The 12748-nt window shown below is 44.9% G+C and overlaps 3 protein-coding genes across 3 annotated transcripts; 2 read left to right on the top strand and 1 right to left on the bottom strand.

The window, feature by feature from the left end:
- Positions 1 to 144: 144 nt before the first annotated feature.
- F4812DRAFT_429046 (ribosomal protein L10e) lies at positions 145 to 2140 on the bottom strand. The gene is made up of 3 exons (XM_047934236.1): positions 1804 to 2140; positions 1184 to 1568; positions 145 to 1123 (listed from the first exon to the last, which is right to left on the bottom strand). Exons 1-3 carry the CDS (start codon positions 1846 to 1848, stop codon positions 888 to 890), a joined length of 666 nt encoding a protein of 221 aa, XP_047790444.1. The 5' UTR covers positions 1849 to 2140; the 3' UTR covers positions 145 to 887.
- A 126-nt stretch (positions 2141 to 2266) lies between these two features.
- On the top strand, positions 2267 to 2854 carry F4812DRAFT_459409 (cytosolic large ribosomal subunit protein L30; the record flags this gene model as incomplete). Its single annotated transcript, XM_047937539.1, has 3 exons — positions 2267 to 2342; positions 2406 to 2560; positions 2756 to 2854. The coding sequence occupies 3 exons, from the start codon at positions 2267 to 2269 to the stop codon at positions 2852 to 2854; spliced, it is 330 nt and encodes a 109-aa protein (XP_047790443.1).
- A 2028-nt stretch (positions 2855 to 4882) lies between these two features.
- On the top strand, positions 4883 to 6852 carry F4812DRAFT_459408 (uncharacterized protein; the record flags this gene model as incomplete). The annotated part of the gene is made up of 2 exons (XM_047937538.1): positions 4883 to 5504; positions 5564 to 6852. 2 exons carry the CDS (start codon positions 4883 to 4885, stop codon positions 6850 to 6852), a joined length of 1911 nt encoding a protein of 636 aa, XP_047790442.1.
- Between the last annotated feature and the right edge of the window lie 5896 nt (positions 6853 to 12748).

The raw sequence follows: 12748 nt of genomic DNA, 5'->3' as shown, positions 1-12748 counted from the left end.
ATATAATATTTAAAATACCCCAAAAAATTATTCATTTGGTCACTTACATTTGTTATACTTTTAAATGGGTTTTTTGTACATTTGCCATAAAAGTTTAAACCCCCCCCCCCCCCCCCCCCCAATATCCCTTATTTCCCAGAGTCATGATCATGGTCATGGATTAATCACTAAAGCTTTCTGAAAGATCATCCAACCACTCACAATAAGCTTTCTATCTTACTGTTTCGCGGCTATTGTGAGCATGGTCGCAATGTATTTTCCACTCTAGTAAAATATTCCGATACTCAATCCCTGCTATAGACCTCCGTTCTTGTTAGCCCTGTTCCATTCAACATTTTATGATGTGTTTTCGTTTTGCTACTATATTTACTCCACAGTCGTTTACCTTGAAAACTATTTCAGAGTTACTACTACTACAAAGAGTCACATCCCTCAAGAGATACTAGTTCTAGTTCACCACCTCAGTCTACGACGTGGCTGACCAAGTCAGAGGTGAGTCATGGTTTGCTGGCTTTTGCGGAACTTCAGGCCAGTCTAGTCGATATCTTGAGCTGCCCTCGGGCTGTTCTTGGGCTGTTTAGACATCAATCTGCCAGGATATGGGCACCCTTGACAGTGGGTACTTGTAAGGGGTTGAATAGGAATTAGGACATCTACTATAAGCATTCGGGGGATATCACAAAATCAATTCAGAAGCTACCTAGGTACGTACTGTACGTTTTACTAATTTCTCAATCTACCAGAAGCTCAGAGCTCAAGTCACAAAGTCATCAAGGTCATTGTGTAAATGCAAGATCCGAATTGACTGTCAATGTAGCAGTGCTATGGTAATCCATTATACGCCTGTCCCCTCAACCCAGATTTGCTTCCTTGTCACAACAACCCATTTAAGCAGACTCAGTGAATGCATCAGGGAAACGCTTGATGTTCTGTGCAAGGTTACCGTGGTTGGTAAGGAACTGAACGTAGGCACCGTCAACCTTGACACGGCCAGCAGCCTTCTTCTCGAGGTACTCCTCACGTCGGAGAGGAGTGAAACCCCAGTTCTTGGAGATGATGATCTTTTGTCGGCCAGGGAACTTGTACTGAGATCGTCGGAGGGCCTCAAGGGCGAAAGCACGGTCTGTAGAAAGTGGTTAGATGATAGATTCCTCATAGATACGACATACGTCATTATACTTACTAGCATCACGAGTTCGGACACTCAGGATGATCTGACCGATGTTGACACGGGCAACAGTGCCGTTGGGCTTACCCCAGGCACCACGCATACCAGTCTGCAGTCTATCGGCACCAGCGCAAGACAACATCTTGTTGATGCGGACGACGTGGTAGGGGTGAGCTCGGACACGCATGTGGAAACCTTCCTTTCCGGCGGTCTTGACGAGGTACTTGTTGGCGCAGATACGGGCGGCTTCCAGAGCCTCGGAGCTCAGCTGCTCATACTCGTTGGAGACGAGGTGGATGCAGAGAGGGAAGTCATCGACGGTCGCACGCTTTCGGCCAAGATCGAAGATACGGATCTTAGGGTCGGGGACACCACGGTTGAAGCGAGACTTGGGATACGGCTAAAAAAAAAACATTTACGTTAGTCTATCCATCCTTGCTTTCGTTTGGTCTTAATTTAATGGATTTAATGGGCGCTTCGTGATAGTCGATGTGGTTCAGAATGCGATTTGTAATCGGGACGGATGAGAAGGAATCGCAATCAAGCAAGGCATTTTGCGATCAACAGGATAAATTTCGACGATATTATTTTGTGCAAAGTCGTTGAAGGTATTAGAGAAGTCTTGGAGGGCTTACCTTGTTCTTGCAGTATCGGTAACATCTTGCCGGACGACGCGCCATCTTGAACGATTTTCTTGATGAAATTTATCGTAAGATGAGGGTATGGTTGTTGTTGGAAAGATGATGTCGACGAAGGAGCAGAGAGGGACTGGGGCTCCTTTGAGGTCTGCGGTGAAATTCCTACTTTGATTTCAAAGCAAAGGGCGAGTCACATAAGCGGGCGAAGTGGGTTGGTGGCGGTGCACCTTATTGGCTCATTCAATATCAATTCGCCTGAGAAAAAGTGGAGTTAGGGTTTAAAACCATGAACCACCAGAATTTTCGGAAAGAGCCTGTATCATGTAACCCGAACCCCACTAGAACTTTTCGCATAGTTAATTATTTTCTTGTATCCTCTTGGTTGATTTTTATCCCATTCTTGACAACAACACCAACTCGACATCAACAACAAACGGTCAATTCATACCAACCTGTCAAGATGGCCCCCAAGAAGAACAAGAAGGATGCCAACAGCATCAACTCGCGTCTTGCGCTTGTTATGAAGTCCGGAAAGGGTGCGATTCATCTACCCAAACGAAAATAAAATGCCATTCTTACTGACTTATTTTTTTCCCCAGTTACCCTTGGCTACAAGTCTACCCTGAAGAGCCTGCGATCCGGCAAGGCCAAGCTTGTCATCATCTCCGGCAACACTCCTCCTCTGCGCAAGTCCGAGCTGGAATACTACTCTATGTTGTCCAAGGCCCCAGTTCACCACTTCTCCGGCACCAACGTAAGTTTCCGCATCTCCTTAAACTCCAGTATAGAAGATGTATCACTATATTGATACTCAATTCTTCTCTCTCTTTTATTTGTTTTTATCTCTACGGTTAGTAGACGGGCCTGCCGTGTCTACGAACCTACCCAGAGAAGAAGCCCTATCGGCTTTGGAGGGTAATTCAGTTGGCTTACTTTTTCGTGAATACAGATTGAGCTAGGTACTGCCTGCGGTAAGCTGTTCCGTTGCTCTACCATGGCCATTCTGGACGCTGGTGACTCCGATATCCTCAGCGACCAGCAGGCTTAGATTTAGATGCGGCATCATCTAACGGCGTTGGGGTTCACTGGTTGGGAAAAGGTCATGGTAGTCGGCCGTTCATGAATTATGACGGCTAGTAAACTTCCGCAAGGAAGCACATTTGTGAGGCTTCGCCTTAAATTCTCTAGGTAGCCCTTTAGACCAAATATTAAGTGTCAATCCAAACGAAGCTTGCGGACTTCGAAAAGAATATAAATGATACCCAACAATCATCTTTGTCTAAGGCTACCTATGACTAGGGATTCTGAATACTCTCCGTTTAATGGCCAGTTGTGACTACCAGGATAAGCAATCAATTCCTGTGATCAGTTTATTATTGTCACAATTCATTGCATCAGCAAGTTCAATCGTCAGCTCTTACATGTTGTTATTACGTCAACCATTACTTTCTAATAATAATTTTGTAAGAGGGCATCGCATAGGTAGGACTTTTTGGACCCTCTCCTTAGAATATCAACTAGGCGACTTCAGCAATAGTCATAAAGAAGATAGCGTTTGAAGATACCTGGGGTAGTTAATTATTCATTACTAAAAGATGTCCATCCAGTCCTTTTACTTTAATTCGATGGGACAACCAGACGTTGTTGAGCCTTCATCATATTCAAGCGATTTATCAAATGCTATCGACATAAAGTTTACCTATGTCATAAGTACCTCATATCAAGCTTAAGAATAGGTAGGTAAATCCCAATCCTATGAATCAAGCTTAGATTCTTTATTCCTTTTTGTGCGCTTATGAAGTTATGATGCAAGTTATACTATTGTTTTATCCGACTTGACTTTTTAGTACAAAGAACAAAGAAAGACCAACCAACTAACTTCCAAAACAGCAAATGTCGAGATATTTCGTCGGTCCTCCTATTATTGGGTCCGTCCTTCTGATATAAAACATGTTCCACATGGATCCAAGCAATCCACACCGTCCCTCGGTCATCTGTCATCCGTCACCCGTCACCGAGAATACGTACCTAAGTACCTTGAGAAGCTGCATAAACGTTAATTAAACTTTGCAAGCGAAAAGGGGGTTACGATATAGAAAAGGAAAGAGGGCCCAAAAGGAGTTCTAAAGTATGAACATTTAAATGTGAAATATTTAAAAAAGAACATTACATTTGAACTTCGACATCAAAGTTACCTACTACTACAATCTCGACTTAACTAGGTTAGGTACCTAACCTACGAAACATCTCCATTAACTATACTGATGGTACATGCTATTTTTGCTTCAAAATCAGAGACAGAACAAGCCAAGTCCAGGATTCGTGAGTCCCTGGGAAAAGTTGATCCCGCGTGGCTGAGTCTCGCCTGACTTGGAGAAGGACCGGAAAGGGTCAGAATCAGAAAATCAGAAACGGATAAGCCCGGATAGGCTAAGCGCTCTTTCAACAATTCAACGGTCTAAAGTCTAAACAACGGTGTAGACCCAGTCTAGCGCAACTCTAGCGCATCACTAGGAACCAGTCCCCTATTTTGTACGGAAGTAACGAACGGTCAACGGGGAATTTACTACTACCAGCTTAAACCATAGTACAGTACTTCGTACGTTACATCTTGGCTGCTTGAGCAAGCGTCTGTTGGAACTTGGAAGTGTCCTCCTGTATTGCAAATTCCAACTCCAACCCAAGACAAGTACAGTTTGGTCGTTGCATCCCGCGCCACTAATTCACGAACCACAATCGCATATGAGCCACTCGGACAAAACAACATAAGGTACGGTTCAAAAATTCAACCAGAAACACACCTGAGTCGTCTACCGGCCAACCTATTGAATTGTCGGTCTTGTTTCCTTGTTCCATTCCTCTCGATTGACATAACAACCAACTTTCAATACAACCCCCCCCCCATTATAACATATTCTCCAACATTACATTGGGCATTGCATTGTATTTACTGTTTCGGCTTTTGAATATAGCGACGAAACAGACCTACCGCAAACTCGGCTACCTACAGTAGCATTCCTGTATACCTCCTATACAAAATCGTAATTTACCCACCTGTCGCCATTAAACCGGACAAATGTCCGCTACACCTAAGAAGCCGCTATCCGCAGCGCACGGCCGGACTTCCTCGACCGAGAACACACCTCCTTCGAGACAGACTCGAGCGTCTACACCGACTTCTTCCACAAATGGTACAGGAACCTCTAACACCCCATCGAGGACACGGTCTACCCGAGGCGGTACACCAATATCAGCGCGAGCCGCTGCTACGCACAGGTCAACCTCGTCTCTAAGTGTTTCCAGCACATCTGGTAACACTGAGGCCCGCGCCGAGACGCTTGCTCTGATCGAAGACCTAAAAGAGCGGTTACAAAAGGCAGATATCGCTTCCGAGCAGCATAAGAAACAAGCAGAGGTTCTGCAGACAAGACTCGACGATGCCCTTAAAGAGCAGGCTAAATTAGAAGAAAGGGTGCACGAGAGCGAGGAGCAGATCGAGGCACTTAGAAACGAGAAACGGGACGCCGCGAGGCAAATTCGCGAGATGGAAGCAATCTACGAAACCGAACGGAGCTCCATGATGAAAGAGAAGGAAGAGATGGGGAATCGTGAAGAGGAGATGCAAACTGTGATCAATAGACTAAAGGAGGCCCTTAACCAGAGGAACGCAGAGGACGAAAATCGCCCGACGAGGCAATGTGAGCATCCGAACCGCGTTGCGTCATGTGTGCAATTGCTAATTTGAATACCATCACAGCGAGTAATCCCTCTCCTAGTGTAGAGAACGGGAATTTTGCTCCGCCTTCTTCGATTCAGCGTAGCGATTCTAGGAACAACTCCAAGCTCTTGCTTCAGAAGGATAAGTTGATTGAGTCCCTACGTCTCGAGCTCGCAGAAGCCCAGATCAAACTTGTGGAGACTGAGAATCAAGGCGGCGGACGCCTGCACGAAGTTGAACGCTTGCTCATGGAGGCCCGAATGGCCAACGCACGGCTGATGGAAGATAACGAGTCATATCAGCTACTTCTACAGGAGAAAACGCTCCACGGCGAGTTTGGCAAGGGCGACTTTGGCTACATGAGTGTGTCTGGCACCAATCAAGACGCACTAAATGCTCTCGAAGGTCGGTCCAACGCCGGGGACAATCCGCCGGCGGCAGGAGCTAGTTTGGCCGATGAATTGGGTGCTCTCGGTGGGGACGAGAAGGCTGCTGATGAGGAGACTGTGCGCCGTCTCGAGACTGAACTACGCGCTGCTAAGGACCAGAACAAAGCCCTTACGTTGTATATTAACAAAATCATCGAGCGGCTCCTCCAACACCAAGAATTCGAGCACATCCTCGACCAGTCCTCCGACTTTAAACCAGGCGCGAATGTACACAAGGATCTCCCACCACCTCCAGCGACTCCTCAGGGAAGTTCGTTCCTATTGCGCGCCAAATCTATCGCCACTGGCCCTACGGCTCGACCGAAGCCAAGGCCTCTGACTATGTCTGCGGCACACCCAGCCCAGTCAGTCTCTGCGCACACCAACCCGGAGACGGCTCCTAGCATTCCTCTTACCGGGATCGGGCGCTCTCAGAGCTCAGCGCGACGCCTCGGACGACCTATGAGCGAGCAGCTGTCGGGAGCAGCCGGTATTGTGAACGCCATGTACAAGGGGCCCGACGGTCCGCTATCCCCAACTCTAAGTACTACATCGTCGTCAGCGCGACATTCCCAGTCATTCTTCTCGCCTGGAGGTCGATCGCATTCGAGCACCAACGGCAGCTCAGGCAACTTTCCGGGTATGCGCAGCGAAACTAGCAGTGTGAGTGGTGACTCGGCCGCGGATGGAACGACAGCTACCTCCGCCAGCCAGAGCCCGCCTAGAACTATAGGCAGCATAGCTGAAAAGGGCACTACGCTCGCGGGTAACAAACCGAGACCATTGAGGCTTGTTCAGGAGAACAACGAAAAGGAGCGCGCGGAGAACAAGCGCGGGAGCTGGATCGGCTGGGCAAGCAGCGCCTGGGGGAAGAAGGATGAACATGAGAGCGTGCGGTAGTGTGGCATGCTAATGAACGATAATGACGAAATTGGTGTCGATGTCAAAATCGAATGGAAGCCTCCTCGAAAGGGGTTATGATGAAGAATTGTTATTCAACTGCAAAAGCCCTACCTATTGCGTATAGTGTAGATGGCATGCTATGTACGTAATGTCTCTTTCTTTCTTTACTTTTTTTTTTCTTGCTACGACGGACAAGCAATCAGCTATGTAAGTTGGATGGGCCAAGATGATGGAACGAACAGATAGTAGCCACGACCAACCCTGCTTACTTATAGTAGTTAAGTTACGATTATGCTCGGGATATATTTATTACCTTTTGATACATGTTATTTTGTTTATCTGTCCGTGCTAGCTACATTGTACGGCATGTACGAACTTGATCATAGTGAACTAGAAGAGAACGAGAATGAGAGACTGAGGAAAAATAATAATAGAGGAATATGTAGTTAGTTTATGTTACTATAGATTGAAGAGAGATACAGTATTTGGTGAGAATTATAATCATCTTGATTCTATTTTGATGCTAGTATGAGATCATTTGGTGACCTGCGTCTACGTACATAGTGGCGAGTTGCTTAAAGGGTGATGGGATGAGGGTCGAAATAGATAGAATCTGGTATATGAGCAAAATGGCTATGATAATTACTGCTATTTTTATCTTTATTTTTATTTTTTTCCCACTAGAAACAACAATTCTACGCACCTCGAGTCCCCTTTTTGCTTAGCCCAGTAGTTGGCCAGGCTATCAAGAACTGGTATTGTGTACGCGAATATATGAATGGTCACTACGAGCCTATAATTCAGAATGGTCATAAAAAGATCTCTTCACCACATCACGGGGGAAGTTTCAGCATAATGAAATACTATCCATGGACGGAAAGGAAGTATTAGGTAGCTTGTAGAACACAATCAAGCATCCGATAATGGTATCACGATTGCTGTTCTCGTTTCCCCTGAGTCTAATTGGTATCACCCACATAATATAGGACTTTTGTACGCTTCACCTCATACAACTAGTGAATCTGTATGAGCGAACAGGTTCTACTATTGTCTGTCAGATCGATATGTCCAACCCCAGCTTGCAGGATTAGCTTCTATTTGTCGACACATATCGCACATATTATGACGGAGGTCTGGTCCATTGTTCTCGACGGAGCGCTTCCGCGACATTAGGGGGGTTGGTCCGAACTCTAGAGTGTTACCTCATCCGAGACAAGGAAAGAAACAATCCATGGCTCTGTAGCTCAGGGGTTGTCTGACGAAAGACACACAATATAATACCAGTCTCATTTCACGAAATATACCACGTGCCTACCTCATAAATCACAGGCAGGTAGTTATAGTAGAGAATCACAAGCCAGGTAGTTCGTATCTAGGATACGGACGAAAACAACCCGCCTAGCTCCCTTATTTCTTCATATTCATGACTCGCTACCTAGTTCCCGTTCAGCTGAAAAACGACACGCTAGGTGTCACCAAGCGAGTGGTCGGGTCACGAAGCTATCGGGTAAGCAAAAAACAACTAGGAACCAAGTAATACCGATTGTTAATAATAGAGGCACCCATGAAGGGAAAATGGCTCAAAAACCACGTTGCGAATGGTCCGGATAACTCGCGTGGCCCCGATGTATATAATACGTATATACCTACATCAGGTACTTACCTACGTGTGTGGCTTTTACGGATGGGGTGGTAACACGGAATCTGTACCGAAAGCCTGGGAGAGAAGAAAGTCCGGGACTTGCGCTGAGAAGTTTATCGGTAATTATGCTTATGTGTATGACACATAACTAGTAACCGCTCATATATTTGAATCTACGAGTACCTAAGGTAATAGTAAAAGAAAAGAAAGAAGAGCGACGGGGATCACTCTATGATTTCAATGCTTTCCTGCTTTCCTATCAAAGAGCCGCACTGCCTATCTTTCCTACGTTGAGGGTTGATGTTACCCCCCACGCTTTAGGAGATAACTCATCGAGCTGTTGGCTACTCAGATAAACATGGAGGGATTAATGTCAGGCAAGCGACGGAAAAGGCGTGGTATTTCGTCACCACTCTGGACTTTCCATCCCCTTTCGTGAAATCAGGCGTCGATCTACAAGAAGCCTTTTTAACATATACTACGTACATACCTCATATATTCCAGAGCTAGAAAGGAATAAAGTGATGGTGTTGTATTTCTGACTCCCTAATAACGTCGAATAATACTCCTCCACCCCCCCTCCCCCCCGCATATACCAATACTGCAAGCTCTTTGTGTGAACGGATATTGGCATCAAACTGGGCCTATGGGGATGGCGGGTTCCTGCGCAGATGACCACCCAAAACCAGGCAGTCCCGGCCGTAGGTACGATACACTCCAGACTTTGCCCGCCCGTGGTCGATGACATGTCAACCTGGCGTTAGGGTAGAGGTAAGCGCAGGGCAGAGTATTCTAGGCTGAGAGAGACATATTCCTATCCGTTTGGACGGGCCGCTTATTATGTCAGATCGCACAGCGGCGATGTCTGACAGGGTGGCTGCCGCGTTGGCAGGTCTTAGTGAACAACATCCCATCCCCTATTACTATATTGGATAGGGGGGTATCTAAGGATGCCATTAGGGAGGAATTACTAGGTCCCTCTTACCTAGGTACCTAATGTACCTGTAGATGAGAGTACTATTTTTTGGCAGGTTGGGAAGAGGGTTAGTTTAGGTAAGTAAAGTATATTAGGATGTACATACATATGTGACCTATTTCTTAGTGGCGATTTCAAAAGCAGTAGTATACACAAACCGACAAACCGGATAACCGGGACGCCCCGTCGAAGTAAGTTCACGACTCGAAGGGTTTAGGTACACTACTTAGGTAATTGTCTTCGGTTTCTTTTTGTTCGTTTGCGTGGAAAACCCGTCAGCTACTCGTCACCAAGCGTCTACCCAGTGGCCACCCCCATCTTGATTTCCCAAAGAGGGGAGCGACAAACAAGTTTTCTTATTTCTTCAATCACATATTTGACGTCCAACTACCATCTCGGGAATTCCCAAATGGAAATTGTGCATATGCGATGTTCCCTTTGGGCGATTTATGAAGGGCCTAGAGAACTTGGGTGGTGATTGAGCTGTTTTGGGGTCACGTTCGTCAGACACGCATCAGCAAGAATCATTCACATGCGTGCGTGGTTAGGCAGCCTGTAGGTAGGTTGGTAGGCCGTCCACATGTCGATCTCTGAGAGGTCCAAATTTACCGGGTTCCTATTGGGAAAGCTACTATAAGTATGTTATCATAGGCTGATGCAAGGCTGAGTAGTCCAAGGGGGAAAGCCTTCCTCTAACATTGTTTTTCTTTAATTCTGATTCGACTTCGAACCGTGCCTAAAGCATTCCATAAGGAATTATAGGAACCACATACTTTACATAGTATACACACTAGAGACGGATTTGGTGCGCCATCCCACGGCGTGTTTACTCGTCATACTATGTACTCATCGTTAGGCTCTATTTCCATAAAAATATGAATACCTACCTCTAACATATGATATCCTGCAATAGACCGCTATTTTGTTTGCAAACGCTAGACTAGCTAAATTTGAAGGATTCCTCAGCTCAGCCTGTTGGAATAAGCGGTAGAGGAAGTTTAAGGTACCAAGGTACTTTATTGTAAGGATGAGGGGATCTGCAAGACAGACAGACAGATAAACTCTAGAACCCAAAAGGAAAAAGACGGTGCGGTCACTCGGGGGTCCAGGCAAGTGGATCGATTAAGAAAAAAAAGGATAAAAGAACTAAAAGCTGTACTAAATAATTGTGGAGGAAAACATCCGTTCAAACTTTCAACCCCTTCCGCAACTCTTGTAACTCTAAGTACCTTTCCGGGTTAGGTTACATTCATGTGAATTTGTGTTCCTGGATACATGTACATTTTTATTCCTCCGGGACTTCCATTAATATACTAACTACCTAATTGCCGCACTTTTTCTAAATGGTGTGTACATGTATAAGAGGTATCTATTTACTCCTTCTCTTAAGAATAAAAAAAAACATTATGATATGTTACTATTCCGAATGATCCTACGCTATTACATCTTATTTATTGTTCTATATAAGGTTAATTCTCTCATGACCTATCAACCCTACCATCAATGCCATGGCATGGCATTCATTCATATTGAGTCTAAGTACAATATTAACCTGACGATGAGTACCTAAACTGTAAGTACCTAACCTAAGCAATGGAATATATGAGGTAGTATTTGTACACCTGGCTTCATGCCTTTGGGTTGCACACCTATCTACCCTTATTACTACTACCTACCTAGATGTAGGTAGTGTAAAATGTTTTGTCTCGCAACCCTAGATACCTACCTAGGAACGGATCCCACTTAAGATGAGTCTACCAAAATCAAGTGCTGCAGACTCCAGTTGGTTTAGCTCCAGGGCAAGGTTAGTCCCTGAAGATAACTCTCTGCTTTTCGGCACACATGCCGACTTGCCTAATGTGAAGCGAAAAAGCGAACGGTTAAAAAGCCCGTGGATTACCGAGTATGTGAACGTCTTTTTATTATTACTACTATTTTTTTTTTGTGCATTTGCATCTGCATCTTTCATCTGGTGGTTTTGCCGGTTATACATACCTCTTATAGCGGACATGGTAAGATGTCTATATAAAATACCTACAGAACCTCGGTTACGTACCACAAGTAAGTAAGTTTAGGTGGGTTATGGAAAACAGCAACATCAAGTCAGCCCATGAACTCAAGGTTTGCTTAGGTACCTAACAGTAGAAATCAACTAAAAAATGAATTACATAAATAACCGAGTTCTGTTATCTACGTCCCTGAATGATGAACGAATTCCACTTTTTTTTTTTTTTTTTTTTTTTTTTTTTTTCTTCAAGACATCTCAACAGCTAGAGAGAAATGTTTCTTAACTGTATGTGTATCGTGCCCCTTGAATAGGTACGTCGAATTGACTTTTGATCGTACAGCTTGAACTAACCTTAATAAGCATAATTAGCGATTTCAACTAATGCGATTTACTATGGCTGTACATACACTAATCTGGCAGTCTGGCTATGCCTCGGCCTGCGTTCGTATTCAGTCGATGCAAACCTACCCTTTTTTTGCCACAATTCATACCTATTGAAGCTTCTAGATACCTGCTTGTTGCTTATTCAACGTGACCGGATAACAACGTATGTATGTACGAATTTATCTAGAATGGAATATCCTTTATAGCATCAACCAAGTGTCTTCCACGGTTGGGTTACATGTGTGTACATGTACATATGTACCTAGGTAGTTACATGCAGGTATCCCCCCGACCTGGGCATTCGATTGTAATGGCAGAGTGAGCGTGCTGGCATGTAGGTACGTACCAACTATGTAGCTCAATGAGGTGTTGTACCTAATTATACCTACTGGAGCTGGACCTTAGGGCTCTCTCCCGTAAGATTCTACCTAAATATATATATTATAGGTACCTGAGTACCTAGTAGGTTAAGTAACCATGTACAATACAATACAATACATCATTACCCTTCAAATCTGATAACTTATTCGAAAAAAGGACATACATCTCAACTCCCCGTATTTTCCCTTAACAAATCAACCTATCCCTCATTCACGCCTCAATCCCCCCATAACTGTTCAATACTCTATCTTTCGCAATTCGTCTTTTCGGCTGGTCTTTCTTCTATCTTATTACTATACCGCTGATTGTCGCCTTGCTATTACTTTACTCGATACGTGCCGGGTCCCCCATTTCTGCAGTACACCTTGAACCATCCGCAACTCTCCACATTATTGTGTCATTCAGACATTCTGCTTTCCGCGTCCCATCCCGCGTTTGTAGTCTTTTTGCATCCTAACCACAGCCCTGACCACAGCCCTAACCACTGATAATTGACCATATC

This window comes from Daldinia caldariorum (assembly GCF_022478825.1).
Source record: "Daldinia caldariorum strain CBS 122874 unplaced genomic scaffold F4812scaffold_8, whole genome shotgun sequence".
Classification (NCBI taxonomy): domain Eukaryota; kingdom Fungi; phylum Ascomycota; class Sordariomycetes; order Xylariales; family Hypoxylaceae; genus Daldinia; species Daldinia caldariorum.
This window is presented reverse-complemented; position numbering and strand designations above follow the sequence as displayed.

Bases quoted from the DNA above. Each gene is read 5' to 3' on its own strand.
- F4812DRAFT_429046 (XM_047934236.1), bottom strand. From the start codon at position 1,848: ATGGCGCGTCGTCCGGCAAGATGTTACCGATACTGCAAGAACAAG. The intron at 1,569-1,803 runs GTAAGCCCTCCA...TTTTTTTTTTAG, and splicing joins ACCGATACTGCAAGAACAAG to CCGTATCCCAAGTCTCGCTT. The intron at 1,124-1,183 runs GTAAGTATAATG...CACTTTCTACAG, and splicing joins TGTCCGAACTCGTGATGCTA to ACCGTGCTTTCGCCCTTGAG.